The sequence below is a fragment of the Coffea arabica genome, chromosome 6c (genome assembly GCF_036785885.1).
Source record: "Coffea arabica cultivar ET-39 chromosome 6c, Coffea Arabica ET-39 HiFi, whole genome shotgun sequence".
Taxonomy (NCBI): domain Eukaryota; kingdom Viridiplantae; phylum Streptophyta; class Magnoliopsida; order Gentianales; family Rubiaceae; genus Coffea; species Coffea arabica.
In genome coordinates, this window is record NC_092320.1 from 63,096,397 (window position 1) to 63,121,763 (window position 25,367).

General features: G+C 38.6%; 4 protein-coding genes and 1 long non-coding RNA gene across 9 annotated transcripts; 2 read left to right on the forward strand and 3 right to left on the reverse strand.

Annotated features, from left to right (window-relative positions):
- Positions 1-51: 51 nt before the first annotated feature.
- LOC113695896 (aladin-like) lies at positions 52-11,740 on the reverse strand. Of its 4 annotated transcripts, none has more exons than XM_072054031.1 (16): positions 11,530-11,737; positions 11,195-11,363; positions 10,954-11,009; positions 10,674-10,835; positions 9,789-9,903; positions 9,540-9,639; positions 9,241-9,418; positions 8,183-8,237; positions 4,410-4,497; positions 4,179-4,254; positions 3,350-3,449; positions 2,728-2,809; positions 1,143-1,280; positions 928-1,015; positions 641-709; positions 52-527 (listed from the first exon to the last, which is right to left on the reverse strand). In XM_072054031.1, exons 1-15 carry the CDS (start codon positions 11,596-11,598, stop codon positions 647-649), a joined length of 1,539 nt encoding a protein of 512 aa, XP_071910132.1. In that variant the 5' UTR covers positions 11,599-11,737; the 3' UTR covers positions 52-527; positions 641-646. The 4 variants fall into 4 exon arrangements, with proteins under 4 accessions (XP_071910132.1, XP_027070890.1, XP_071910133.1 ...); XM_027215089.2 differs by having other exon boundaries at positions 2,728-2,779; positions 8,183-8,241; positions 9,245-9,418; positions 11,530-11,736; XM_072054032.1 differs by having other exon boundaries at positions 2,728-2,779; positions 11,530-11,735.
- A 2,541-nt stretch (positions 11,741-14,281) lies between these two features.
- Positions 14,282-15,866, forward strand: LOC113695898 (uncharacterized). The gene is made up of 3 exons (XM_027215092.2): positions 14,282-14,356; positions 14,958-15,059; positions 15,170-15,866. Exons 1-3 carry the CDS (start codon positions 14,285-14,287, stop codon positions 15,392-15,394), a joined length of 399 nt encoding a protein of 132 aa, XP_027070893.2. The 5' UTR covers positions 14,282-14,284; the 3' UTR covers positions 15,395-15,866.
- On the reverse strand, positions 14,594-15,982 carry LOC140008946 (uncharacterized). The gene is made up of 3 exons (XR_011816298.1): positions 15,848-15,982; positions 15,140-15,742; positions 14,594-14,953 (listed from the first exon to the last, which is right to left on the reverse strand). It is a non-coding gene; the product is annotated as an uncharacterized lncRNA (long non-coding RNA).
- Positions 15,983-16,639: 657 nt separating this feature from the next.
- On the reverse strand, positions 16,640-19,008 carry LOC113695897 (uncharacterized). The gene is made up of 2 exons (XM_027215090.2): positions 18,846-19,008; positions 16,640-18,352 (listed from the first exon to the last, which is right to left on the reverse strand). Exon 2 carries the CDS (start codon positions 18,343-18,345, stop codon positions 17,014-17,016), a length of 1,332 nt encoding a protein of 443 aa, XP_027070891.1. The 5' UTR covers positions 18,346-18,352; positions 18,846-19,008; the 3' UTR covers positions 16,640-17,013.
- Positions 19,009-19,199: 191 nt separating this feature from the next.
- LOC113695892 (pentatricopeptide repeat-containing protein At4g13650) lies at positions 19,200-25,332 on the forward strand. 2 transcript variants are annotated; one of them, XM_027215085.2, is made up of 4 exons: positions 19,200-19,552; positions 19,705-22,903; positions 23,626-23,767; positions 24,283-25,332. In XM_027215085.2, the coding sequence occupies exons 1-2, from the start codon at positions 19,481-19,483 to the stop codon at positions 22,783-22,785; spliced, it is 3,153 nt and encodes a 1,050-aa protein (XP_027070886.1). In that variant the 5' UTR covers positions 19,200-19,480; the 3' UTR covers positions 22,786-22,903; positions 23,626-23,767; positions 24,283-25,332. The 2 variants fall into 2 exon arrangements, with proteins under 2 accessions (XP_027070886.1, XP_027070885.1); XM_027215084.2 differs by having other exon boundaries at positions 23,700-23,767.
- Positions 25,333-25,367: the final 35 nt, after the last annotated feature.

The following is a 25,367-nucleotide window of genomic DNA, read 5'->3' on the forward strand; positions in this document are numbered from 1 at the left end:
CATTGGTTTTGTAGCGAAAAATGAACTGAATAAAATTGCAATAGCTATCAGTTCTTCCAAAAACCACTGCTCCTCCACTTTTCCAGGTGCATTTTCAAAATGTATAAATACTACAGCTTCATGTTCATAGCTAATGACAATAAAATGACTAAAAAATGAACAGAAAAATCTACAGACTCGAGAACATTGACAATCACTTGAAGCATAATTAACTTGAAGATGCACAAATAAGGTTTCAAAAGAGAGATGAGGTTGACAGCAAATCATTTACATAACCTCCCCGCCCACTTTAGCTTCCATCACTTTAAACATCTCTATTCACTTTGTTCCTACTAGTGATAAAAATTGATGATAGTAGTGTTTTCCTTGGCTGAAAGCAACATCATATACGGCCTACTTCATTTTTTGGCCTCCAAGAGAGACTACGAAGATGAACTCAATGCTTCACCAGCAACTTTATGACAACTGCAGCTGTCTAATGACACGATGATAGGTACTTCGACTGCGGCGACCAGAGTAGCCCAGACCTATTGTTGACGAGTACAGACTTAAGGTACTACTATTTCAAGAAAATGGAACCATATGGTACGGATACAGCAGATTTTTCCAGGTAAAGAGAAAAAAAAAAAACAAAAAATACCTTGGTTTAAGGTAAAACGTGCGTGCGGAATATGAGTGGGTAGGTGCAGCACATTCCACTGCTCCAAGTCTGAGACAAGAACTTAAGTTAGTCCTTAAAGCGTAAAGAGTTGTGCTTTAAGAGAATTCAATACACAGGGGATGTCCATGTTATATGATGCGCATTCAGAGTTCTTGTACATTTTGCCACCTGAATCCATGAACTTTGCAATCATATCAAAATGCGAAAAAAAAGGGCCAGAAGGCAGGCACAGTTCAGTAGCAAATGAACGGTGCCATAGGACTTACCACAGATAGCAAGGGCCCTTGTTTGAACTTGTCATGAAATGACAGTGCAATTGGCTTGGGATTAACGCCAGGGCCTCTAATAAATCCACTGGATTTATGTAACCAAACACATGAACAAGAATCAGAAATGATTGGTATCCACAAACAAAATAGCATAAGAAAACACTGAAAAGGGTCTAAGAAGCTAAGATAAGAGAACACAATATTCGACCTACATTAGTGATGCCGAAATCAGGGGGGTTCTCCTAACATCATATATTGCCACAAGACCCTTGTACAGATCATCCCCATCTTTGAATGACAAAGCCAATCGCTCTCCTGAACCATCCCATGCTATCTTCTCAATTCCTTTACTGCACAGAAGATAAGGAAATTAAGGACCGATTCTAACAACAAATGCCCCCATGCATGAAATTTTACACAAAAAGAAAAACAAGTATCATTACATTTCTTAGGAGTTCAATAATCAATGTGCTATAGGAGAGAGAGAGAGAGGATGGTGAGAGGCAATTGAGGGAGAAGACAAAGCAGTTAAGAGGCCTTGATGGCAGCAGCAGGGCTCTGAAGAGATTAAGAGTGGATCCATGATCTCTGTTCATATGATTAGCAAGTTGCAGACCTTGACTTGAACCTACATAACCTAAATAATGCCTGCCTATGTCATACTTGCATCTCAGGCCACTTGGGCGTGGAAGGTGACGTGCCTAAAGATGTCAGATGAGCTAAATTGCATTCAGTTCCAACTAATACTCCCAGGCCATAGCCTTCAAAATTGGACAAGCCTCCCGCTAAATTTGAGAGTGCCACATATAAAGGGTGGTCTCACGTGTTGATTTGAGGAGCTCACCCAGCACTATCATCTAAAGGATGAAATCACAAGCCATATCAGCTGACCTGGAGGGAAGCATCTTCCACGGCACTACCCCAGGGCAGCCTATGACCAAATGAAGTTACTGCAATAGTATCAAACCACTGACCTTGACTCGTCCTGGTGGCATAAGGCTGACATATGATCCAGAATATCTAAGCAAAATGGAGAAACACAGAAGAAAGTTTCACCAGGTTCACAGGATTCAAGAAATGTCTTTCATTAACTGATTAACCAGTCACCTCAACATGCCAAACTGCAATGAGTTTGATCAACTATCCCTCTTTCAAGATGTAGACAAATATTGGTAGTCCCAGTTACCGGGCAGGGGAAATAGCACCACTAATGTAACCTAGGAAATAAAATGGAATTCCATGATGCAACTTATTACCTCCATAGGACATGAATGCATCTTAAGAATCTTTCAGCATATTAAAGATATTAATACAGAGAATTCGTTTTTTGGATCAGTCAGCTACTCAAATAAAAGTGTCCCTATGCCTTATTCCTGTAACAGTAAACTTTATTGGACTGTGTTCCTTCCGTCCCAAGTAAGATCATGATGGGTATATTACATTGAAATCAAATCCATTAACCATTAACCATTCACCAGTTCACAATTTCATATCTACTTTTCAATGGAATTCCTTAAAAAATACTCCAGACTCCTCAAACCATACTCTCTTGTCAAAATTATCCATAGTTACAGAGAACAATCCAAGTATTAACCAGATATAACTTGGAATAGATCAGCAAAGAGAAATGTACAAAGAATGGTCAAAGAGAGCCAATCCATATCCCAGTGATGAAAGGAATTACAAGCATAAATCATCTCAAATAAAGGAAATCAACATCCATTAACAAGATCAGAAATAGATAAGCATTATTCAACAATTATAAGATTTCATGAAGTAAGGCATTATCATCTGAACCTTCTGGTCAAGGACTGAATCTCTTGCAACTCTACAGGTACAAGGTGTGCATCTGGAAAACAATACTGTTGAAAGTTAAAGTCTGCAAACAGATATTAGGGTGCCCATAAGTTCAGACACTGCCTATGGAAGTTCCCAAAAAACAACTTTTCAGCAGCAAAACAGAGACAGAAAATCCCTCATGCATAAAGTACCATAGAACAAGACGATTATGAGGTGAGTAACACTGCAGCAAAGAGGTATCTTATGAAGCAAAAGGAGACGTTACAAGCCTGTTAAGAAGCTAAGGAAATAAGCAAAATATGACCACCCTGCCCTAAAAGGGGTAATGCACTCATCTTGACATGTCAGTTAAAGCTTAAAAAAATCAGCATCATAATGCATCTTGTGAGATCACCATGAATTTAAGTCATTGACATCTCCCAACTGCTGTGTCCTCCTTTTCTTGAACAATAACTATTATGCTTCCAACCATTAAATAAAGAGCAGAAAATGAACCTTGAGACAAATGCTTTTTTCCTACATTACTGTATACAAAACAACATCAAAACACCTATGAAATTAGAAAGCAAACTAACAATTACAACTATGCAGACCCAGGAACTAGGTGAATATCACATACCAAGGGATGGAGGCTTTGATGCAAAGTGAAGAGACCCTAATGTTGTAGACTCAGAGAAAGCGATGAGTATCATTTGTCCATCAGGATCCCATGTTGCTCCCTGGCAATCAAAATATAACTACTAAGCAGAATAGTTTGAAGATTACATGTCCAAATGATGGCCTCAAAATGAAAACAAAGAATCCAGTGAATGATGATGAATAAAATATAAGAAGATCAGCAACACAAACTCCATATATAATCACATATATCAGTTGACAAAAAGTAACAGCAATAACCCCAATCCATCATAGATCGGGCACCACAAAATAATCAATTTCCAATAAATGTCGTACATCAATTGAAACATTTTATCTGCGCCTCTGGTGACCACATATTTATATCCACTCTTTAACCCCAGTAAGTTCAGAACTAGAATCATTAGAGACGGGAACACTTAAAAATTGAAATTCAAAAGGCAAAAAGTATAATAAGCTTTAAGAAAATACATGAGTGCAAATCCTGGAGATCACAATGACATTTTGATTAAGATACAGTCAAAGTAACATATGATAAGAAAGTGAGAAAGTGGAACTGCTTTTATTTTCTTCTGATGGTAATGTAACAAGGAAATAATCTAATAGTAATAAAAGAATTAGATGGGCAAAAAGGAATGGAAGAAAGAGAGCTTGGCAAACAGTAAAGATGTCAAAATAGTAAACCACGATAGTAAATATTCTTAACCCACCCCCCAACCCCAAAAAAAAAGAAAAAAAAAAAGGAGTTCACTGAAGTAGGATGTAGCAGAAGGCAAAGTTGACATAAGTACTTAGAAGCATGATTGTCTAACCGTTACAAAACCATTCGTTGAGGACCATGGTTCTGATGTCCAAGTGTTAGTCTCCCAGATATGAAATGTTCCATCACTGCAAGAAGTGGCAATTGCTCTATTAGGGTGAGAACATATCTCCAGCAAGATTTCAACTTTTTATTTCATCTGCTTTTTGTTTCAAGGGTTAGGATGTGTTTATAAAGATTATGACATGAGAAAATATTTTGTAAGAGTGGTAAGTGACAGTACAATTTTGCAGCGATAAAGTAATCTCCAGAAGGAGACCACTTAATCAGTGACATGCCCCCCAAGCCACGTCGAATAGGTCTGCCCAGCCCTACAAGCCAGATAAACAGACAAAACTCCATCAGCAAATACAACATGCAACCATGCGAAGGCAGGCATTCAAACATTCAGCTGGAAAGCAATAACACTTCCCAAATTAGAACACAGCTGTCCAGATTGTGTTGTGGACTGCCTTTATTAGGACGTCTATCCAACTCTACACTGGAACCTTGACAGCATGCTTATTTGGGGCAATGTGTGCATTACTTGTAAAACCATCCCAACTAAGGCAACAGTTGCTCTTACCTTCCAAAGCGATCAACAACATTTTTGGTTACTCTACAACCAATAGCACTTGGTAGCCATTCATTGACAAACAAATTCAGGTTTCCTACATTTTACAGAATTTCTGGAGACACAACAACTATTCCATTCTGCAATGTCTAAATTTTGCCAGGGTATAATACATACAGTCATCCCACACTTTCTGTTTCATGTTGAATTCTTTTTTTGCACAGCAGAATTGCATCTTTAATTGTTAGATCAGTTCAATCATAGTACTTGAGTTTCATAAATCTCCAGGTATTAAGTTACAAGTACGACACAGTAGCTAGTACTGGCTCCATATGTTCCATCCTTTACCTAACAGGTCGGGCAATTTATCTTTCAAATTATATATTTTTAACACTAAACAAAAATATTATACAAAATCAACTAAGAGACATAACAGAAAACAGAGTAGCAGGATTTTTTCCTTTTTTCTTTTTTCTTTTTGAGAAAGCAATAGCTTCATTATGAAGCACCAGGAGAGAACAATCCAAAGAAAACAAGTAGTTTCTTATCACACAATAATGAGCCCTATCAAAGGGGAAAAAAAAACTGTCAGCTGAGTAGTGGACATTTATCCAAAACTATAGGTGTCTGGCAATTGAAACTTAAACTGTTCTGCAGATATGGTCTCCATTGAAAGCTCCTTTCTCCATAGTGCCCAACAGACAAACAGTGGGACACAAGAACACAAGTAAAAGACACACGAACCAAATAGGTAAGCCATTCACAATGAGTATCAAACCCAACCATGAAACAGCAAGTATATTAACCTGACATATCACCTTGAAAAATCACCACATCAATGTTTAATAGAAACAGAATCTGTTTGAGAAGTAAAAGCCCAGATGATAGACATCTGGGAAAGTTGGGGGAGATTAAACAGGAGCTTCATCCCTGCCTCAGCACCACAGGGTAAACCATCCCATGTACCTTCTATTTTAGTCATGATAGCATTTAGGGTAACTTCAAATACTTATACATGATTATTTTAAACTAAACTGCTTATGATCTTTGTTTTGGTAAACCATTTTGACCATACCATTTCCTATAAGGATTACTCTGACAAGCACCAAAAAGTTCCTTCCCTATTTTCTTAAATAGAAAATAGTCATACTTCATTCTTCAAAGTAGGGCTGTGCATCGAAATCGAATTCGGTAAATCGGAAGTTTGAAATCGGAATTTTTCGAAATTTTGACATAAATTTTCCCGACCGAATTCGATTTCGAAATGGGAAATTCCGATTTCGAATTTGATGCCGAATTGAATTCGGAATTCGGTGAATTCCGAATTCACCGAATTCAAACCTGCTCCTTTTTTTTTCCTTGTTCAAAAACGGAAGAAACCTGTTCCAATTTAATGACTTCCCCAGGTGCAGTCCCCTTGGATTCCACAAGTCGGCTGTTTCTCTTATTCAAATTCAAGAGGAAAGGATAAAGGATGAAGCTGATAACATAACAATTATAGCCTATACAAACATCCTAGCAGAGTTTGAAATGCAGAAAGGAGGTGGAGGGCTTGGAGGAAGAGGAGGAGTAGACGGATTTAAGGGCGGCGGCAGCGGAGGAGGAGGAGGCGGAGGGGCGGCGAGAAGAGGAGGAAGGATTGGTCGAGAGTGGTGAGGCGCTCGCAGAGGCAGGAGGGGCAGAAACCAGTAAATTGTTCCTGAAGGTGGCGGTCACAACTGAAGGAGGAACGCGGAGGCTGCGGCGGAGGAGGAGACGGAGATGCTGGGTCAGCAGCAGTGGGATTCATAATCGGTGGTGGTAGTGCGAAATGCCCCCCAGTCCAGTGCTGCTCATACTACTATTTGTCACTGCTTACATTCACATAAATTCGCTAGATCTAACTCTGGAATTTAAGAGAATGTTTTTGGTTAGGATTCCTGGGTCTCTGCGTGTATTTGTGCGTGTGAATGTGAATGTGGTGTTTCCCTTCTTTCTTTTCTTTTTTTTTTCTTTTGTACGTTTGTTTTTGTTAATTGTTGTTATATAATATATATTATTTATGTATTGTTAAAAAATATTATATTATATTATATATAACTATTATTATTCGAAATCGAAATCATAGTTCCGATTTCGAATTCGGTAATTCCGATTTCAAAAATTATATTTTCGAATTCGACCCGATTTCGACCAATTCGAAATCGAAATTACCGAATTTCATTTTCGAATTACCGAAATTCCGAATTCGAAATTCCGAATTCAATTCGAAATCGGTCGGTAAATCGAAATTTTTCGACTTTGCACACCCCTACTTCAAAGCCATCCAGTATAAAGAAAAGGAGAAATTATGCACCACCACATCCCCTGAGATCCCTTTATTTGAACGTTCTATAATTGAAGCAATTAGCAACATTTCTTATATTCTGATTAGACAAGTTTTCTAGGCCTTATTTCTGCATGTCACCAGTAGATAAATATGCACAAATGCAAAAGAAAAGTTTCTCCAATTCCATGTGCTTACCTGGCGATCTTAAAGAGCTCTGCCTAATATAACCTAAACAGATTTCTTGATTGCAACATGGCAATAGCTAAGTGGGTGTTTGGTAACCCCATTAAGTACTTAAAATTTAAATAAATTAAGTTCTTTTTGTATTAAGGTTGTTTGATCCCTGACTTCTAAATACAGTAGGATCCACCTAGTTTGTATACAAAATCCTAAGTGAAAGTTCTCTCACTTAATTTGCTGAATTATACTCGTGTACAAATACTCCAAATTATTATTTCACACACCCATACAATTGCAGACATACACACATAATATTTTTGTCCCCGTCACGCACACACTTGTAAACATACATATGCACATCGCCCCCCCCCCCCTGTCACTCACAGACACACAAACAACATTTTCTTCTCTAATACACATTTTCAAACTAAATCTCTTGCATGAAACACAAAATACATATTTTTCTTTCTCAGACACATTTTTACACATAAAAACATACTCTCCATCTATAACACACACACACATTCTTTATATGGATTACAATTTATTAGTACTATAAGATTATTTTTAAAACAACAATTTAATTTAAGATAAAACATAATATTGTTATCAAATATATAATATACATGGAATACAACATTCAATTCAGTGCTGAAATTCAGCTGGTTATCAAACAAATAAAACTTTATGAATTCCGCAGATTATGACTTCAGTACTTAAATTTCAGACTTCAAATTTCAATTTTACCAAACACCCTAGTATCAAAGAGGCATGACATGTATTTAATGGAGTAAACCTTGAAGAATTTGGTAATAGGACAAAAATGCCATGCAGATTAAATCCAATATTGACTTTGTTTTTCAACCCAAAATGGAAAAGAACACCAGCTAATACCATTTGTGGACTTCAGAAACAAAATTATGACATTAAGCAAGGAGAGGCAAAATTACTATACCTTGAGCAACATCCCAAATGGTGAATGATGAATTCTCAAATGAAGCTGATGCCAAATATGTAAATGAAAGTCAAGAAAATTCAAAACTCAACTAACCAAATACTTCTAGAAAAATATAGTTGCATTTTAGTTCATCTTAACAAGTCCAATGTATCAGGTGCCAAATGAGAGATTAATTAAATTCTTAAAAAGTCTATTGAACCCCAATTGTAATGTCACTTCCTTAATCTCCTTCTTATGTAGGATTAGTGGCATTTGTTCTCAAGGCATTTATACTGTTGAGTATTTTAGAAATAACCAGAGAGAGAGAGAGAGAGAGAGAGAGGGTTATAAAGACGATATAATTTGTGAGTAAGATTGAGAGCAGTACTCCAGTTACTTGTGGGGAGGTAAAGCAAGATTCGTGATGAAATATGAAATTCTCAGTTCATCTTCTCAAAGGAATTGTCTAAAGATTCATGAAACAAGGTTCACGTCCTCAACAGAAAACACCAAAGAAGATATTCTAAATTGGTTGCATCCTACTGAAAGGACAAGGTTGAAATGGTAAGCGATTGAGAGTTTATTCACCAAGCATATGCTGTTACACAGGTGACGCTGGTATAGGGTCTACACTGATAAAATTTCGATTGTAAACAGCCTGATAAAGACAACAAAGAAAAAGAGAAAACACCACTTTCCTTAGTGTAGTCTTTATGATATAGTCAAAAAGGTTCAGCAGATGCTAAATGCCTTTATCTGTACCAGTTTCCTGGTACACATGGGAAGATTCTGAAATGAGGGCTTATCAAAGATGTGATTAACAAAGAGCTCCATTTTCATGCAATGTGAAGAGTTAGATGTTTCCATGTACCAGAGAAATGGTATTTACTACCTAGAAGAACTTAACAAGTTGTTGATGACATGATGAAAATGTTAAAAAGCGAAAGGAAGCCATCGAAGTAAAGAAATAAAAAAGTTCATTCAGGTGCTGCGAATTCAGCAATATGTTATCATAGAGTGAAAAACTGATGCTCAATTGACAAAAGCCACAACAAAGGAAATAGAAAATTTTTCGGATATCTTCCATCAGGACTCCATGACAGGGAACTTATTTGTTCACCATCATGACTTTGAAGGAAATCCACCAGAGTCCATCTAGTCCCAGAGCCTCTCGAAAGGGTGCTTGAAGTAACTCCACCTCTAACCAAAGCTGGATTACCAGGATATGAAGCAGCCCAAATGCAAATCCCACCCCTGATCACCCAAGAATCAAAACTTTGTCCAAGCTAAAGCTTTCAGTGAAACTTAAGTAGCATTTGCATGATAATAAAGAGCTGTTCAAAGTGCGGAGATTGGCATAAAGCAAGATGCTTACTTGCATGCCACAGAAAGCATCCTCCCACCATTAGGCCGCCACTCAAGACTTTTAACTTGTTTTTGGGATTCATTTATCAGAACACAAGGATCCTTACCATCTGATAGAGACAGGGAAATACATGTTTAAGAAATAAAAATAAATTACAAGGCTTCAACTGAACTCAGAACCTAAAACTATCTGATATGGGATAGAAATCTAAAGATGATAAATGGAATACAAAATAAAGTAAGATAATATGCCAGCAACCTGAATCCTCATAATCGCGAATTGTCACATGATTTGGGCCAGAAACAAAAGCCAAAATATTTTTGTGTTGGTGCCAGCTCAGGCCATAGAGATCAACATCTTGCAACAATTTTACCTAAAAGAAAATGTGAGAAAAAAATGAGGAATCTTTCCAACTTCTCTTCTACTCTAGTGAAAATCTAAAACGTAACATTTTTTAGTTTCTGATATTAAAACAAAAAAGAAAAGTGGAAACTTGAGATAATTTATATTCCAATCCAGAGCAGCCTAAAACTGAAAGCTTGAACCAATGCTTCTAAGTTTCATGATAACACCAACAAAGAATGACAAGGAAATAAAAGTGGTTAAGAATAAGACGTGTTACCATGGAAGCGAATAGAATTGAAAGCTAACCAAAAAGGCGTTCTGATTATTGTCATTATGTAAAGTGCAGTGGATCTGAGAAGTAGGTATAGTTAAACCGGTTCTAAAATGAATCAAAGAATGGGAAAAGATACGAATCATCTGCTTTTCAGATTGTTGGAGAGGTAGCTGATATACCACTCATTTTGCTTGCCTTGCCCCCTTCTCCCCTATTCCCTCTCCCAACACACATGCTGCAACCCCAATCCTCTCCTACCGCACTATAAAGATAGCACAGGTGTAATATTATTACATGGGTGATCCTAGTGTCGGAAGGCTAATTCTAAAATCTGGGAGCTCTTTTGAGCTTTTGTTGAGCTCCCCGGAACAAGTCAACAGGAATGATAGACAGCAAGGAAGAAATAAACCCTTTCGGAAGTTCCTCAAAATGGAAGAAAAACCTAAGGAGATATACAAGGGCCAAATCTTGATATCTTAGAACGGAAGTTGGTAGCAGTCCAAAGCTCATAAAAAAAAACTCACAGGAGGAGTAAGGAGGAAAAGGGGTCGGAGAGAAGCAGTGGAGACGGCCTGCAGTGCAGCCGACAGCAATCCACCTTTAGTTTGGGCAGCAGCAGCAACTTCCTGCTCCTCCACCGTCAATAGAGTCTCGTATTGAAATGGAACCGGACTGAAAACAGTCCCCTGCAATATATACACGGAGTATTCTACTCATCAGAAAAAACTCTTACTTGGTTTTGAAATGAAGCAAGCAGAAAACTTTTGTGTATATAAATAAAATGGAGGAGGAGGAGGGTCTAACAAGAATTTTGGCATAGGTTTCTTCGGCCCGATCATCGGACAGGTTGTCGGCAGTAACTGCAGTAATTTATACATTTTAGAATCAACAAATCATCACTCCAATTTATACAATTAAAGCAAAATGGGGATATCATCAATAAAATGAGAGAGTCAGTAGCGAGTTTGTAAAAGAAAAGGGGATTTTTTTTTTTTTTTTTTTTTGCGTTGGGGGGAAGGGGGGCGGAGATGTTACAGAACAGAACTGAGGTCTCTATTGATTTCGCAGATGGTGACGGAGCCTGGCTGTGGATACGACAACGCCATTTTCTCCGATGGATTTTGTGAGTGTGTGGGCGTGTAGGGTATAGGAGTAGGACTACTACAAAGGAACGCCTCTATTTTTGATGCTCTTTCCCGCCGCGCTTTGGTCCCCTTAAAAACATAAAGCAAAAAAAGGAAAACCTTTAGCTCCCTCGAAGTTAATATAATTTACAAGTGCCCCTCTAAACTTTTTCCCATGACCCATCCGCATTTGGCCCAGCAATTGGAACTTTTTATTGGGGCAGAAGAAGAAGAAGAAGTAAGGCTACAGCCATACAACAGCAGGGATGAGCAGCAGCAGTAGTAGCGGAGAGGAAGATGGAGATGCCGAGTGGAAGGCCGCCATTCATTCGGTTTCTGTTGCTGCCGCCACTGCTTTTGCTCCTGCCACTGCTCCTGCTCCACTCAGTTCCTCTACTCCTCATCATCAAGAAGTTGACAACCCTAAATCCCACAACCTCAAACATTATCAACTCAAGGTAGTACTTACTATTCTCTTCAAGTTTTTATGCTTTTATACTTTGTCTGGTTGTTCTTCTCTTTACCAGTTAGTTTTACTTCTGAAATTTATCAAAATTCAGATACTTTTGGTTGGTTTTATTGTGTGATTGCTTAATGTGGTAGGGTATTACTGCTTTTTTAATTTCTAATTCAGGGAAAAGTGAAGTTGAATGTCCAACTTATGTTTCACTATGCCAAGGAAACTTTCTGCTACTGGTGTTTGTTAGTTTCAGCTTGAGTTTTCTGTGCCCGTTGAGGACTTGAGCATTGAAACGTTGGTTTTACGTAGTTTTTAGCTTTGATTTTGAGGTTTCTACTGGAAACTTCAAACATATGTGAGACATTGATTGCTGCTGCTTATGCATTTTGTGAAAAGCACAAAACTTTGGCTAAGTTTGGGGGTTTAGGATAGAAAAGAGAAGAAGGGAAAACTTTAAGTTACGAGAGAAGAGAAGAGAAGAGAAGGGATTGTCACGTTGTTTGGGAGTTTTGAAAATTAGTGAAATGATTTTGGATATGAAATTCATTAAATATTTGTTCAAGACATTTTTAAGGACAAAATAGGTATTTTAAAAAGTTTTCACAAGTTTCTTTCAACTTTCTCTCCATTTCTCTCCAATTTGGGAGGAAAAATTTTGCCTACTATTCATCCTCTCAAATCCTTCCATTTCCCTTCTTTTCTTTTCTCCTAAAAACTAACAAATAAAGGAAAAGTGAACTTTCTCTTCTTTTCCCTTCTTTTCTATCCAAATCCTTCACTCCCAAACGAAATTGTCCTTGAACTCTTGGGTCCTTTTAAAACGGCTAAATGCAAAAAGAGGATACCTTTGCTTGCTTACATCTAAAAAAAATCTCCTGACGTAACTTGCATGCTTAAAGTTTGGTTCTTTTAGTTCTTTATTCGGATACTTCTTTCCCGTCATTTTTCCAACATTATTACTTAATACATGCCTAATGGTTACACTAAGTAATCAAAGCATAATATTGTCAACCGTCTATACTAGAGACAATTGACTGTTAGACGTCTTCATTTCAGAATTAGGATTTTAGATATAAAAGATCACTTCCATTCCTGATGTTTTGATGAAAATTTTTGTTTGGTAGATGTGATTGTGCAAGCCCGGTTTCAGTCATATTGCATTCGCAAATCTATGTCCTATCCATCATTTATCATTTTCCAGAAGGGATGTATCCATCATTTTTCATTTTTCAGAAAGGATGCCATGTTAAAAATCCCCTTCTATTCACCGGTATTGCCTCGTTAATCCAATTTTTTCTTTCTCCATCTTGTATGCATTTCTAGTTTTCATGTTTGCTGACCAAATGAGGGGATTAGGAGTAGCTTAAACATTTGGCTATGCCCTAGGATGGAAAATTTATAACTTTAAAAGTAGAAGCATGGAACTTATTTGTCAAGATTAAGGTTTAGCTCAATTATATTATAAATTTTGGACCGAAAGGTTGTTCATCTATATAGAATGGCAAAGAAAGTTGAACTTATGAGTATTACCTTTAATGAGTGAATAATGCTCTCTTGTCGTGGCTTTTCTCTGAGTAGATACTGTATATGGAAATGGATTTTGACTAAATCCACTTCTTCTTTCTTTTCTGCCTTTCAGTAGCAATTGAAAAGTTTATTTATGCAGTCAACCAAGAGCTCAAGTAAATCTGAAATTTAAGATTTTTATGATTTCCTCAACCTTAAATTAATCATCATGTGAAGATAAGCTGAGCAAGAATACATCAATTGAGTGTCTTTGTTTAAGTTCAAGATTACATCAATTGAGTGTCAATTGAGTGTCTTTGTTTATCATAATTATATATTCTGAGATATAGTACTTTCTAAAATTTTGGGTCTTAAGGATTTTTTTGGCCTTCTACTTGTTCGCAGCTAGTATCTGGCAAATACGTCACTGAATAAATTTAGTTCCTTATTATTTTTGTTAACTAATTCGAGTCATTGTTATATTAAAGTTTAATAATTAGTGTGCTTTCCTCTTTGGAATTGGAAATAGGAGCTTTTGTACTGTTTATAGCTTGCGAATACTTGTGTTTCTATGTTATTCTAGGCAGACAGATTGATGAATAAGAATTGATTTTTTCTCTGGTAGTTGTTTGTTCTTCTCCCCCTAAATCCCCTTCTTTTTCTCTTTTCTCCCAACTTACCATTCACAGGTACTGGTCGCAACTGTGGTATCCTCCCATTCTCCCACTATAACTAGTAGGCAAGATCTCCCCTTTAATTTTGTCCTACAGGCTAGAATCATTTACTCCATACTTTTTTTGAAATTTGAGATGTGTTCTTGATGTTGGAGAAAAAATGAGCAATGATATCTTTACCACAGTAGCTTGAGCTGCATATGACCATTATTGTTCGTGATATTGAAATTGACCTTTTCTTTTTTGTTGCTGCCATATTTTTTTATTTCTCTAATCAAATTTCATTACATGACAGGCCCAGAAAATTTTGCACGATATTATGGAGAAGACCATAGAAGTAGTGAGTAGCACAGATCTTTTTCCGGATGAGGATGCAGCAAATAGTGGTGGTGGAATTCAGCTATTTAAGCATGCTCCCAGTGGAATTGTGTTTGATCACATTGGTGAGTGAACTTTATCAAACATCTTGATTTTCAGAATTCTTTCAGAACAACAAATTGCAATTTGATTTACTTTCTCTGTCCAAGTGAAATTGCTACTGCCGCAACCCCAGCCACTTGTTTGGTGCTCCGTAATGGTTTTGCGTTTACGTTTTCTGTGCCACTTATATTTGTAAGTAATGGTTAGACTGATCAGTTGATGTGCTAATCTTGCATTTCTTATAAGATTGTTTGTTCGTGGAAGTTGCTTCAGGCAGTTAGGTCAATTACTTGGTACCAGAGAAATAAATTCATCCTGGAATGAAAATTTCCATGGATATCTCTAAGATACCTTGATGGAGCAAATCTTTTGGTTGCTGAAACATCTATGCAGCAAACATCTGGACATATAGAATCGCCAGTAGGAAACAGGTCCAATTTGCATTTGGTTTCATCCATTGTGGATGGTTGAGATGCAACTTAATCAAGGAATTTGTTGTGAGGGGAAGCATTTTCAGCAGAAGTGCACCTTCTAAATCTTGTACTTTGCGGGATCTGAACTTGGACGATTGTTGAACCATTTTTTGGTGTCTACTTCTTATGCGTTCTCTTCTGCATTGCCTAGGGATATAAAAGCAACATTTACCATTTTTCAGATGAAGTTCAACCACCAAATAAGAAACCAAGAATACTTCCTGGAGAAGAGATTGACGAGAAGTCAAAGAAGGTATGCTTAGAAACACCCCCCTCCCCGACCAAAAAACCCAAAAAAAGGTGTGTATAAGTGTATGCTTTTTCAGAACTTACTGGCCTTATATCCTTTGGGCTTGTTTGCAGTTTAAACGGCAACTCCAGTCTGTTGCTGTTGATGGGATGGATATTTTAGCTGCAGCAAGAGATGCAGGCCAGAAAGCATTGGCAAAATTGGAAGCTAGAGAAGCAGCAGCTAAGGCAGCTGCTAAAAGAGAGGAAGAGCGAGTGACAGGTTTGAAAAAGGTTAGGGGGGAGAGATGGCTACCTTCTATGGCAAAAAACAGGCACATGGGGTTTCAGGGACGCTAACTAGTGTGCAGCAAACAATAATTGTCTGTTCTAAGCTCGTGCTTGATGTGATGATCATCAAGTGCTTCTAAGTGATGTGATCCAGATGCTTTATAGCGCTTTAGAGTTCCGTGCGATTTGTACCATGATCTGTTGTTTGTCACGGGATTCCCAGAACGGATCAACTTTTCCAAGCGAAGCCATCTCGACCCTCTTTGTGATGGAGATTGCAAAAGATTTGCAAGTGATCTTGAGGAAATACCAGTAATCCACCAAATGGTCTAATTTGACATAAAAGTGGTGGCAATGGCACGTCGTTACTTGCTTACTGCTCTTCCTGGTAGCTTATTCCATGCAGAGACAGGAACTCTGCAGTATTTGCCAGGCAAATTGCTTGTAATTGTTTGAAACCAATTGTTCGGAATTGCAGGACAGAAGGAAATGTATTAAATGTTAAGGATTTCAATGTCATACTGGTGTTTAAGAGTGTGGATATGGCCACTCGCTTGTCTTGTTGATTGTATGTTGTTGCTGATCAATGCCGTCGAAATCCTACAGATAAAAGGTCTCGAAATCTCAGCTGCAAAATTTAAGACATTAAAATTAGGTAACAAGCACCTATAATTCACATAACAAACAAAGGGTCTGGAGATGATAAATTTTCTTCTATTAACTACAGTAGTTTCTAAGCTGTTAATCAAAATTCATATGAAATAAATTGCTTGCCCAAAAAAAAAAAAGAGCGGCTAATTCCACAGGAGAAAGTGATTGCAACTATTGGCATCCAAATTTTTGACATTCTAAGAAATAAACAAAGTAAAAGAGCGGCTAATTCCACAAGGGGCTGCTAATTTCTTAGAATATGGGTGAAAAACAAAAAGGCAAGATCCTATTATATGTCTGTCGTGCTTATGAAACACGATGATCCAAATGATTTTTTTCAACAATAGTTTTTTTTTAAAAAAAGAATGAGAGCTCGCCATGTCTCTGAAGAATTTGAAATTTTTTTTATTTTTAATGTCTGCGGTGTTGAAATAGATTTTACGTAATATAAATTAAGAGCCCATAAAATGCAATTTTTTTTTTTAAAAAAAATGAGGGGCTCTCCCATAGTTCGTTAGTTTTTTGCAGTAAAATCTCTTAGTTTTGATAGAGTGCGAGTTTTTCTTTTAATTTTTTTGGATAACCTTAAATTACGTAAATTATCTAATTTAAATTATTCATCTAATTATTATACTTTTTTATTAGTGTAAAAAATGTCCAGGAAATGGCAATTTAAGGATGCACACGCTTCTTTTGCCTTTATCACAAGGTGTTGTCGAGTAACAAAAATCTCTTAGCCCCCGTCTTTTTTACCAAAGCTGAGGAAACTCAGACTTTTATGTTTATAAACCCTGAACAATCTTCAAAAGCCGACAACTTTTGAAGACGTCCAGGGGACTTATATACACTAACCCAACCCCCCCATTTCCGATGTGGGATAGAAAATCACACAGGGTGCCCCGCTGCTAAGAAGTAAAGACCCCCCAAACCTCCTGAGAATGAGTTTTCTGTCTTAGCCCCTGTCCTTTGACATGCTTGTGTTGAATCATTGGAACTCCTGCACGTACGTTGGCTGGCGGCTACGGTACGGATGCTGGTCAATCACCGTTTATAATATTCATAGCCCTGCGCCGAGCAGACCAAGCTTTCTTGTACGACACATTGCAGTGGAGCTCCTTTTTCACCATTGTTTGGATTTTCTTAACTTTGAAAAATGGATCATTGATGACGTGGGGGATAATGTACTCGGCAATTATATCCTCGCTCAAGTGTCGGTGGTCACTGCCGTTGCACGGACGGACACATGTATGTTCATCTGCAAGAGTAACAATCATCCACAGCTTATGGGAACTACGTAAGGTTGCTCTCAACTGCCAGTTACACGAAGGTGTGGAGTTGCGAGCCTTGCATCGGACATACCATGTTGTTGGCGTGCTCTCTCGGACTTTATACTCTCTATTTTTCTTTATAGACCACAACTTCACTGCCCGCTTTACATGTTCTTTGGTATGAAATAGGTGCCCCAATTGTAGCTCCTTCGCGTGCTCGTTCCAAAATTTGAGCTTCTCAACACCTCCTCTCACATCCAGAGGATCAAATCGTAATGTAGCATCAACACCGGCTTCATACCGCAATTGTGGCGTTACATCAATGGTACATGGTGCACTAGGCTCAACGTGTATGAGGCTGATACCACCTTCGCCTGACTTACTTCTCTGCTCAGATGCATCATAGTTGTGGTCATCATCGGCATCTGGTTCCGGTTCGGAATCCACGTCCACATCTACAAATTCAACGTCAGTATTTGTCGTGGGCTCGAACACTGTAGCTGCAGTAGTCTCCAAATCGCGAGGCTCAACTATTGACATGCGTTCTGCCTGCCGACTGCCGCTTGGACGATCCGTCTCAACTTGGTGCCGCCGTCTGCATCCTCTCCGAGTCGGTTGGGCATCTCCAGAATCCAACTGGGTCGACTGACTTTTAAATAAGCTAGCTGTCCCGCCTGTATTCATTGGTTCCTTTCCACATACACTAGTGCCTCCATCAGTACGAGGATTTGCAATTTGCAAAGTTTGAGTATCATGTCGTCCCGAGCTTAAGAGCTCCTCCACCTCCATGTAGATCTCGGTGGCATGTCCACTGTTAGCTTTCAAAAAGTACATTCCGTCGACTCCATTATCATCCATCAAAGGCATTGCACCAAACACGCCATAATGCAGGCAAGTCCGAAATATCAAACTAATCTTATACTTATTCCGGTCTAGATTCGTAATGTTGTACGCTCTGTCCACCAGTTCATCAAAACCTGCTCTTTCTCTGAGGAACATAACTTTTTTCGGCACAGGCGGATCATATGACATTGATCCTCCAACATACACAATTTTTCCTCCCCAATAAAGATGAATCACCAAGGAATTGTTGCTCGACATGTTCTCCCTAATATAGCACAACATTAGTTTAATACATCTCACCATCAACAAAGACTAACATGCTAAAAAACTACATTAATTACACGTATTTAAATTATTAGCTACGATTAATTATACTTATCTAAATTATTATTTTTTCACCTATTTAAATGATTAACTACATTGATTACACTTATTTAAATTATTAATTACACCTAATTAATTACATTGATTACAGGTCGAAACTATATCAATGATACCTAAATTAATTTATTCTTAATCCTATGTTTAACCCATTAAATTGGTAACTAACTAATCTGTTTAATCACATGGCCAATTAACAAAACTTAATATTATGAAACTTAATATAATACAGCAAAATAAAGTACACACAAAAAACAAAGTAACCTTAATTTGCACTCTGTTGACTTGATTTTATTTTTAATGCATTTTTATTAACCAAAAAAAAAAGTACACACAAACAATAATTGATTAAAAGAATAAAAAAGTGTTCCCCTTACTTCTTCTTTAGCTGTGCTTAAAAAGATCATCTGCCTGGTGGTTGTCAGGACCTGGAAACACGGCGGCGGAGGTCTGCTCCTATTTTCCTTTCCATTGTGCGAACGAGAGAGAATGAGAATTGAGAGGGTTGAGAGAGAGGGAGAGATGAGAGAAATGTGGTAGAAATCAGAGAGTTGAGGGTTTTCAGCGGGTTTTACAATACATGAGAAGCTGCTAGCCGTCGATCTAGCCATTGATCAACGGCTACTATCAAAAATCTGCTACGACGCCATTTAAAATTCAAAAATTTCTGTCGCTGCCGTGCTAACTCAGCACGGCAACCTGTCAGGAGGCGCTTTTTTGCCCGTCAAATTAGCCACAAGGGGCTTACCGACCGCTCACAGCAGTGGCGGCAGCAGCCTCCCAACAACCACTCACCGCCGTCCAAGGCTGCAAGGTTGCCCCCTTCCCCTGCTTTTGTCTCTCTCTCTCTCTCGCTGATTCCACCCAAACAGCCGCAACTCCATAGCAGCAACAATAGCGGCCGCCTTCTACTTCAAACAAAGTCTCTCTGCTCCCACCCCACCCTCCCCAATTTCTCTCTATTGTCCTCCTCGCCAATCACCATCTACAATTATCATTAGTAAGGAGTCATATGATTTCAAACCTAATAAAGTTTGGTGGGCTGTGCCCCTATTCTCTGCTCGTTCGTCATCACTTCCCAAAGGTCGCTAAGCTACTCCCAACTATTCCATTTTTCTTCATTCACTCCTTTTATCTTTAAAAAAAAAAAAAAAAAAAAACTTTTTATATGCAATATGCTACTTTATTGCTGTTCTTTGGCAAGATCTTAGTCCACTTACTAGTCAAATTTTACAGAGCTCTTGTAGGAAGAACTCTATTCGGTTAAAGTTTGCTGCTTTTAGTAATATTGCGGCTGCACGAGCTTTGGATGATTTATCTGTTGAAAAAGGAAATGCAGCGGACTCAGTTGATCTTCCTGCCGTTTATTCTAAGACCTATATCGAGCTTGTAAATGAATGTTATAGTATGAACATTGGGTCCTTAATCCATACCAGAAAGCTTCAAGGAAAGATCTTTAAGTTGGGTTTCAGTCAAGACCACGACTTCCAGTGTCGGCTCCTTGATGTTTATGTTGCTTGTGGAGATCTATTTTCTGCTTTGCAGACGTTTGATGATTTTCCCTCTAAAAACCTGTCCTCTTGGAATACATTGATAGCTGGTTTTCTTGGGAAAAAATTGAACAATCAAGTTTTTAGACTCCTTTCGCGTTTGGTTGCAGATAATGTTATGCCGGATGAATGGACATTGGCTAGTGTTTTGAGGGCCTGCGGTGCTGGCAAAGTCACTTTTCAATACGTTGAACACATACATGCTAAGGTCATCCAATACGGTTTTGGTGCAGCTACAGTTGTTTGTAACCCTCTTATTGACTTGTACTCGAAGAATGGGTTCATCAATTCTGCTAAGCAAATCTTCCAGAATATGTTCTTAAGGGACAGTGTATCTTGGGTTGCCATGATATCTGGTTTCTCTAACAATGGGCGTGAAGAAGACAGTATCATCCTCTATAATGAGATGCGCATATCAGGAATCAACCCTACTCCATATATTTTCTCATGTGTTATAAGTGCATGCTCCAAGATAGAGTTTTATGACCTGGGATTGCAGCTTCATGCTCTTGTCTATAAGTGGGGATTTGCATCAGAGGTTTATGTGTGTAATGCTCTCGTCACCTTATATTCTCGCTTCGGTCACCCCATGCCTGCTGAACAAATTTTCAGCAAAATGCAGCAGATGGATAGGGTCTCGTATAATTCACTTATATCAGGACTTGTTCAACAAGGAAATAATGAGAGGTCAGTTGAGTTATTCAGGAAAATGCAGATTGACTCCTTGAAGCCTGACTGTGTTACAATTTCAAGCCTTTTGAGCGCTTGCGCATCAATGGGAGCTCTTCTGAAGGGAAGACAACTGCACTCTCATGCGCTTAAGGCTGGAATGTGTTCAGATATCATCATTGAAGGTTCTCTGCTTGACCTTTATGTCAAATGTTCTGATGTTGAATCAGCTCATAGATTCTTCCTCACAACACAGAAAGATAATGTGGTTCTCTGGAATGTGATGCTGGTGGCTTATGGTCTCAGAGGTGATCTGAACGAGTCCGTTAGGATTTTTGAACAGATGCAGAGTCGAGGCCTGCAGCCTAATCAATATACCTACCCAAGTATCTTGAGAACCTGTACTCTGGTAGGAGCTCTTGACTTAGGGGAGCAAATTCACAGTCAAGTCATCAAAACTGGACTTTACCAAAATGCTTATGTCTGCAGTGTGCTTATTGATATGTATACAAAACATGGAAATCTGGATACTGGGCTGAAAATTCTCAGGCGTCTCACAGAGGAAGATATTGTCTCTTGGACAGCAATGATTGCTGGATACACTCAGCATGATCTTTTCTTGGAAGCCCTCAAACTTTTCATAGAAATGCAAGACTTGGGCATTCAATCAGATAATATAGGATTTGCAAGTGCTCTTAGTGCATGTGCTGGACTTCAAGCAATCAATCAAGGACGACAAATTCATGCACAATCAATCACCTCTGGCTATTCCTTGGACCCGTCAATTAGCAATGCACTAATAAGCCTTTATGCTAGATGCGGCAAAGTACAGGATGCGTACTTGGCATTTGACAAAAATAAAAATAAGGATAACATCTCATGGAATGCATTGATATCAGGCTTTTCACAAAGCAGGCACTGGGAGGAAGCTCTATACACGTTCTCTAACATGAATCTAGCTGGAGTAGAATCCAATATGTTCACTTATGGGTCTGTGGTCAGTGCAGCTGCTAATACAACAAACTTAAAACAAGGGAAGCAGATCCATGCCAAAATCATAAAAACTGGGTATATTGCTGAGATAGAAGCTTCAAATGTGTTGATCACATTATATGCGAAGACCGGGAGCCTTGATGATGCCAAAAGAGAGTTTCTTGAAATGCCTCAGAAAAATGAAGTTTCCTGGAATGCCATGATCACGGCCTATTCTCAACATGGATGTGCCGCCGAAGCAATTGAACAGTTTGAGGAAATGAAACAACTGGATGTGAGGCCAAATAACGTTACTTTTATCGGAGTTTTATCAGCCTGTAGCCATGTGGGTTTGGTGGATGAGGGGCTCAGCTATTTCAAGTCCATGAGAGAAAAACATGATCTGGTGCCAAAATCAGAACATTATGCTTGTGTTGTAGATATTTTAGGACGGGCAGGTCATTTGTCCCGTGCAATAGAATTTGTGGAGACTATGCCAATTGAACCAGATGCAATGGTCTGGAGAACACTCTTAAGTGCTTGCACAGTTCACAAGAACATGGAAATTGGAGAATTGGCGGCTAAACATCTTTTGAGATTAGAGCCAAATGACTCTGCTACCTACGTTCTTCTATCCAATATGTATGCGGTTTCCGGGAAATGGGTTTATCGCAATCATGCAAGGAAGCTGATGAAAGACAGAGGTGTAAAGAAAGAGCCTGGTCGTAGCTGGATTGAAGTTAAAAACTCGTTCCATGCCTTTTTCGTCGGTGATCAGCTCCATCCTCTTGCAGATCAGATCTACGCGTTTCTTGAGGATTTAAATGTTAGGGTTGCTGCAATGGGTTACATACAGGACCGATATAGCATTTGGAATGACATGGAGCTTGGTCAAAAAGACCCAACTGCATTGATCCACAGCGAAAAGTTGGCTATTGCCTTTGGACTGCTGAGCTTGTCTGATTCAATTCCATTACGAGTGATGAAAAACCTTCGGGTCTGTAATGATTGCCATAATTGGATTAAGTATGTTTCAAAGGTAGAAAATCGGACTATTGTTGTAAGGGATACATACCGGTTCCATCATTTTAAGGATGGTCTTTGTTCATGCAAAGATTACTGGTAGCTTGATATATTAGAAAGTTGTGAACACAAGTGGGGATCATCATGCTTCCAGCTCAAGAACCAAAAGTAGGAGATTGGGAAATTTTTGCTCCCAAAACCTTTTTCTTGTAATTAACTAGGTTAGTTCTTTCACTTTTCCTGGTTTATCTCGTTGCAGTTTGCTGTCTGATTGATAATGGTACAAGTACTAACACCCTGTCAACCTAGCATTCAGTTTGGTGTTTTTTCTATATTGACTTGAATGGGTTGCACTGCACAGAAGAACAACCACTTGTGCTTGTCACATTGTGGCATATTGAAGTATGTTTGAGACCGTACACTACTGCATTGTCCCTTTCATGTAGAATTAGGAGACAGCAGAAGGGGCTCCATTTTCTTTCTGCCCTCAACCATCTCTATTTTTGCTTTTCAGATTGAAACTGTTTTAAGACTTGTACTGCTTAGCCATTATACAGATAAAGTTTAACAGCATTTATTTTAGGCCTTTATTTTACCTAAACCTATCTCTTTTTGATCATGGCAAATTTGCATTATCTAGTTTTACAGCTTTCTCTTGGAATAGTGTCAGTCAATTCTAGTGTGTGTTGGGTTTTGGTTTTGAAACTTCTTAGCACTTACAAAGAGCTACTTTTCGTGGTTAGTTGGCTAAATGATAATTGTGCTATTTGTGTGTCTTTAATTTAACGAAATCGTAGTCTGATGAACGCCACAAGCATTAAGTTTCAATTGTCCTTTCTTACACAGTGATGGTGTCTTTTATGTATCTCTTTTCAAAGGTAAAGCCCTTGGTCAAGTCTTGTCACACTCATAACTCAATCCACTTTGGTTTCTACATGATCAGGTGCTTGCCAAGTTGTTTTGAGTACTGAGGCATTATGAAAATGTCGATGTTGATTTGGTGGTGTTCTTTTCCAGGAGGACCCTGGTCTTTATGCGTCCTTTCATGGAGATATGGACAAGCCAAACTGGAATCAAGTTTTTAGGTGAGATTCTCACTTGTAGATAATAATGCAAGATAGATGTTTTATAATTGTATGAGGGGAGAAACATTGTTCTGATATCTTCTCCTCTCTATTCGATTGTTGATTCAATTACAATTCAAGACTTAGTAATTATAGGGGAACAGAATAGCCAAGGTATTTTTTTGTAGTGCTCAGTGTCTCACATAATTGTACTTGCATTGAAGAAACAAACACTGAATTTTGGAGGTCATATGAACAATAGAAGCCCATTTCCTGACTGGTCAATATATCAAATACACTAGCTTATTGATTACCCCAAAAGAAGGGGGACAAAAAACCTTGTGAGTACAAGCATATCCTAATCGACTTCACGTATCATAATTAATAGTGCTGTTTTAAATTGAAAATTGTCATAGAATCTGGACTCCAAAAATCCTATTTAACATAAAATTTTTACAGTGCTATATTTTGGCATATGCTGATCAATATGGAAAGGTTGGAAAATTTATATTTCTTTTGTATTTTCCTGGTGGCAGATGCAGTAGACATGGGATGAGAACTCTGTCTGATCCTGCAGAGCAAATTAATTTCAATGTTGAAGGTCAACTGAAGGAGGTGTTCAATAAATCAATATCCGTCCAATATGAGTTTATTGGATCCAAGATTAATAGTGCTACATATCATTGATTTGAGCTGGGATGGAAGCAAATATTTACATGCCAAACATGAAGACAAAAGCTTCCCGAGTCTATTTTTTGGTATTTCTACCAAATCTTGGGAAGAATATAACCAGCTGTCAGTTTCTTCTCTGCTCAAATCCTTCCATGGCTGAAAATAGGATTACTGTTCAAACCAATATTACCACAAACACCACCAATCAGACAGGAAGCATGCAAGCCACCATCCTTCCTCTGTAAGACTGGTTAGACATTGTAAACTGGAAGCTCTCTTGAAATAGGGCTGGCCATTGCCCTCAATCTAGGCTCACTTGGGGCCGAGCTTGTCATCAAGTACATCACTCTGCTCAAGCTCCCTGCTTCATAGTTTCATCCACTCTGTCAGCTTCTTCATCCCCAACTTTCCCTTATTGGCAAACACCACCATCAAAGAGTTTGAAAGCAGGTTCAGCGTCAATGCAGGGGTTGGCTTCTCATGATTCAGGGAGGCTGCCAACAGGATAAGGCGCAGATGAGGAATCATCAGATGCTTATCCCCATCCATAGGCTGTAGCTTAATTGGCTCCCAGCTTAGGACATTTGCTGGTTCTGAGGACAGCCCTAAAGTCCATGGTGAAGCTACCGGTCAAGGAGCTCATAGGATCCAGGATAATTGCCTACTGTGTGGCTCGGGGGCCTCCTTATGCGTGGACTTCCATTCTAGGGTAACCAGAAGGAATGGTGAAGAAACCCTGTAGCTTCTTGGCTGCTGGTGCTGGGGGGTGGGTCATTGGCCAGATTATTCGTAAGAATGGTGAGAGCCGCCATTTGTGTGGATTATGATGCAAATGTCAGATTCTAATCAATGTGCAGCGGTCCCTTAAACCAACAACCAACCCCCCCCTCCCCCCCAACCCAAAAACCACAAAATGTCGTTTGTTTTAAATTAAAAAAAAAAAATTTCC

Bases quoted from the DNA above. Each gene is read 5' to 3' on its own strand.
- LOC113695897 (XM_027215090.2), bottom strand. From the start codon at position 18,345: ATGTCGAGCAACAATTCCTTGGTGATTCATCTTTATTGGGGAGGAAAA.
- LOC113695898 (XM_027215092.2), top strand. From the start codon at position 14,285: ATGCAGCAAATAGTGGTGGTGGAATTCAGCTATTTAAGCATGCTCCCA. The intron at 14,357-14,957 runs GTGAGTGAACTT...TGCATTGCCTAG, and splicing joins AATTGTGTTTGATCACATTG to GGATATAAAAGCAACATTTA. The intron at 15,060-15,169 runs GTATGCTTAGAA...GCTTGTTTGCAG, and splicing joins TTGACGAGAAGTCAAAGAAG to TTTAAACGGCAACTCCAGTC.
- LOC113695892 (XM_027215085.2), top strand. From the start codon at position 19,481: ATGATTTCAAACCTAATAAAGTTTGGTGGGCTGTGCCCCTATTCTCTG. The intron at 19,553-19,704 runs GTCGCTAAGCTA...CAAATTTTACAG, and splicing joins TTCGTCATCACTTCCCAAAG to AGCTCTTGTAGGAAGAACTC.
- LOC113695896 (XM_072054031.1), bottom strand. From the start codon at position 11,598: ATGGCGGCCTTCCACTCGGCATCTCCATCTTCCTCTCCGCTACTACTG. The intron at 9,904-10,673 runs GTGAGTTTTTTT...ATTTTCTTTTAG, and splicing joins TTTTCCTCCTTACTCCTCCT to GTAAAATTGTTGCAAGATGT. The intron at 8,238-9,240 runs CCGAAAAATTTT...TCATTTACATAT, and splicing joins GGAGTCCTGATGGAAGATAT to TTGGCATCAGCTTCATTTGA.